Raw genomic sequence first — 1,304 nt, forward strand, 5'->3', positions numbered from 1 at the left:
TTTTCATATTAGTATATTAAAAAACGATCAATCAGGGCAAGAGGGTACTTTTACAGATATCATTTAGTATAGAGGAAGTGGGCAATAAATATTTAACTACAATACTTTGGCCTGTTCTTTTTTCCAATTATACTCGTAATAATTTTCAATTTAAAATAGGGAATCAACAAATCTACATTTATAGAATTTTTTCTCTTGGGATTCCAGAACAGTAAAGACCTAAAAATTCTAATTACATTTATTCTGCTTGTGGCTTACTGTATGACGATTTTTGGGAACCTCGTGATCATCATATTAGTCTCCCTTATCAAAACCCTGCAATCTCCCATGTACTTCTTCCTTACACAGTTGGCTACAAATGATATACTATTGACATCAGCTATTGTTCCCAACACACTCTATGTTTCACTATATAATGGTGGAACAATCTCTTTTGCTGGCTGCATGACCCAGTTTTATTTTTTTGGTGCATCAGAAACCTCAGAGTGTCTTCTTCTTACAGTGATGTCTTATGACCGTTATTTGGCCATCTGTAACCCACTACGATATTCTGTTTTAATGAATAAACGACTTTGTTTGAAACTGGCTCTTGTCTCTTGGATGTTAAGCTTTTCATTAATACTGGTTGACACTTTATCATTATCTATGTTAGAGTTCTGCAAATCAAATATTATTGACCATTTCTTTTGTGACCTGGATCCTTTGATGAAAATTTCTTGCTCTGATACATATTTTCTTCAGTTAGAAGTTTCTTTACTAAGTACTCCACTTGTAATTGTACCATTTATATTGATTGTTATATCATATGCTTATATTATTTTTTCCATATTGAAGATCCAGTCTAAGGCTGGTAGGCAGAAGGCATTCTCCACCTGTAGTTCCCATCTAAGTGTGGTGATCATGTTTTTTGGAACTCTAATTGGTATGTATGTTCTCCCAAGCCCAAACAGAGAACAAGCACTGAACACTGGTAAGATTCTGTCATTGTCTTATACTGTGGTGATCCCTTTGCTAAACCCAATTATCTACAGCCTTAGAAACCAGGACATTAAGAAAGCCTTGGAGAAAATTATTAGAAAAATGATTGTTACATAGAAACCTGGGATTGAATGGACCTGCATTTGTGGCGGGAGCTTTTTGTTCTACAAACCCAAATCCAAAAAAGTTCGGACACTGTACAAATTGTGAGTAAAAAAGGAATGGACTAATTTACAAATCTCATAATGTTATATTTTATTCACAATATAATATAGATAACATATCAAATGTTTAAAGTGAGACATTTTGAAATTTCATGCCAAATA

The 1,304-nt window shown here is 33.5% G+C and overlaps 1 protein-coding gene across 1 annotated transcript; it reads left to right on the forward strand.

Moving 5' to 3' along the window:
• Positions 1-261: 261 nt before the first annotated feature.
• Positions 262-1,095, forward strand: LOC309552975 (olfactory receptor 11L1-like; the record flags this gene model as incomplete). The annotated part of the gene is made up of 1 exon (XM_082253881.1): positions 262-1,095. One exon carries the CDS (start codon positions 262-264, stop codon positions 1,093-1,095), a length of 834 nt encoding a protein of 277 aa, XP_082110007.1.
• Between the last annotated feature and the right edge of the window lie 209 nt (positions 1,096-1,304).

The sequence above is a fragment of the Pelophylax lessonae genome (assembly GCF_965119305.1).
Source record: "Pelophylax lessonae genome assembly, chromosome: 4".
Taxonomy (NCBI): Eukaryota; Metazoa; Chordata; class Amphibia; order Anura; family Ranidae; genus Pelophylax; species Pelophylax lessonae.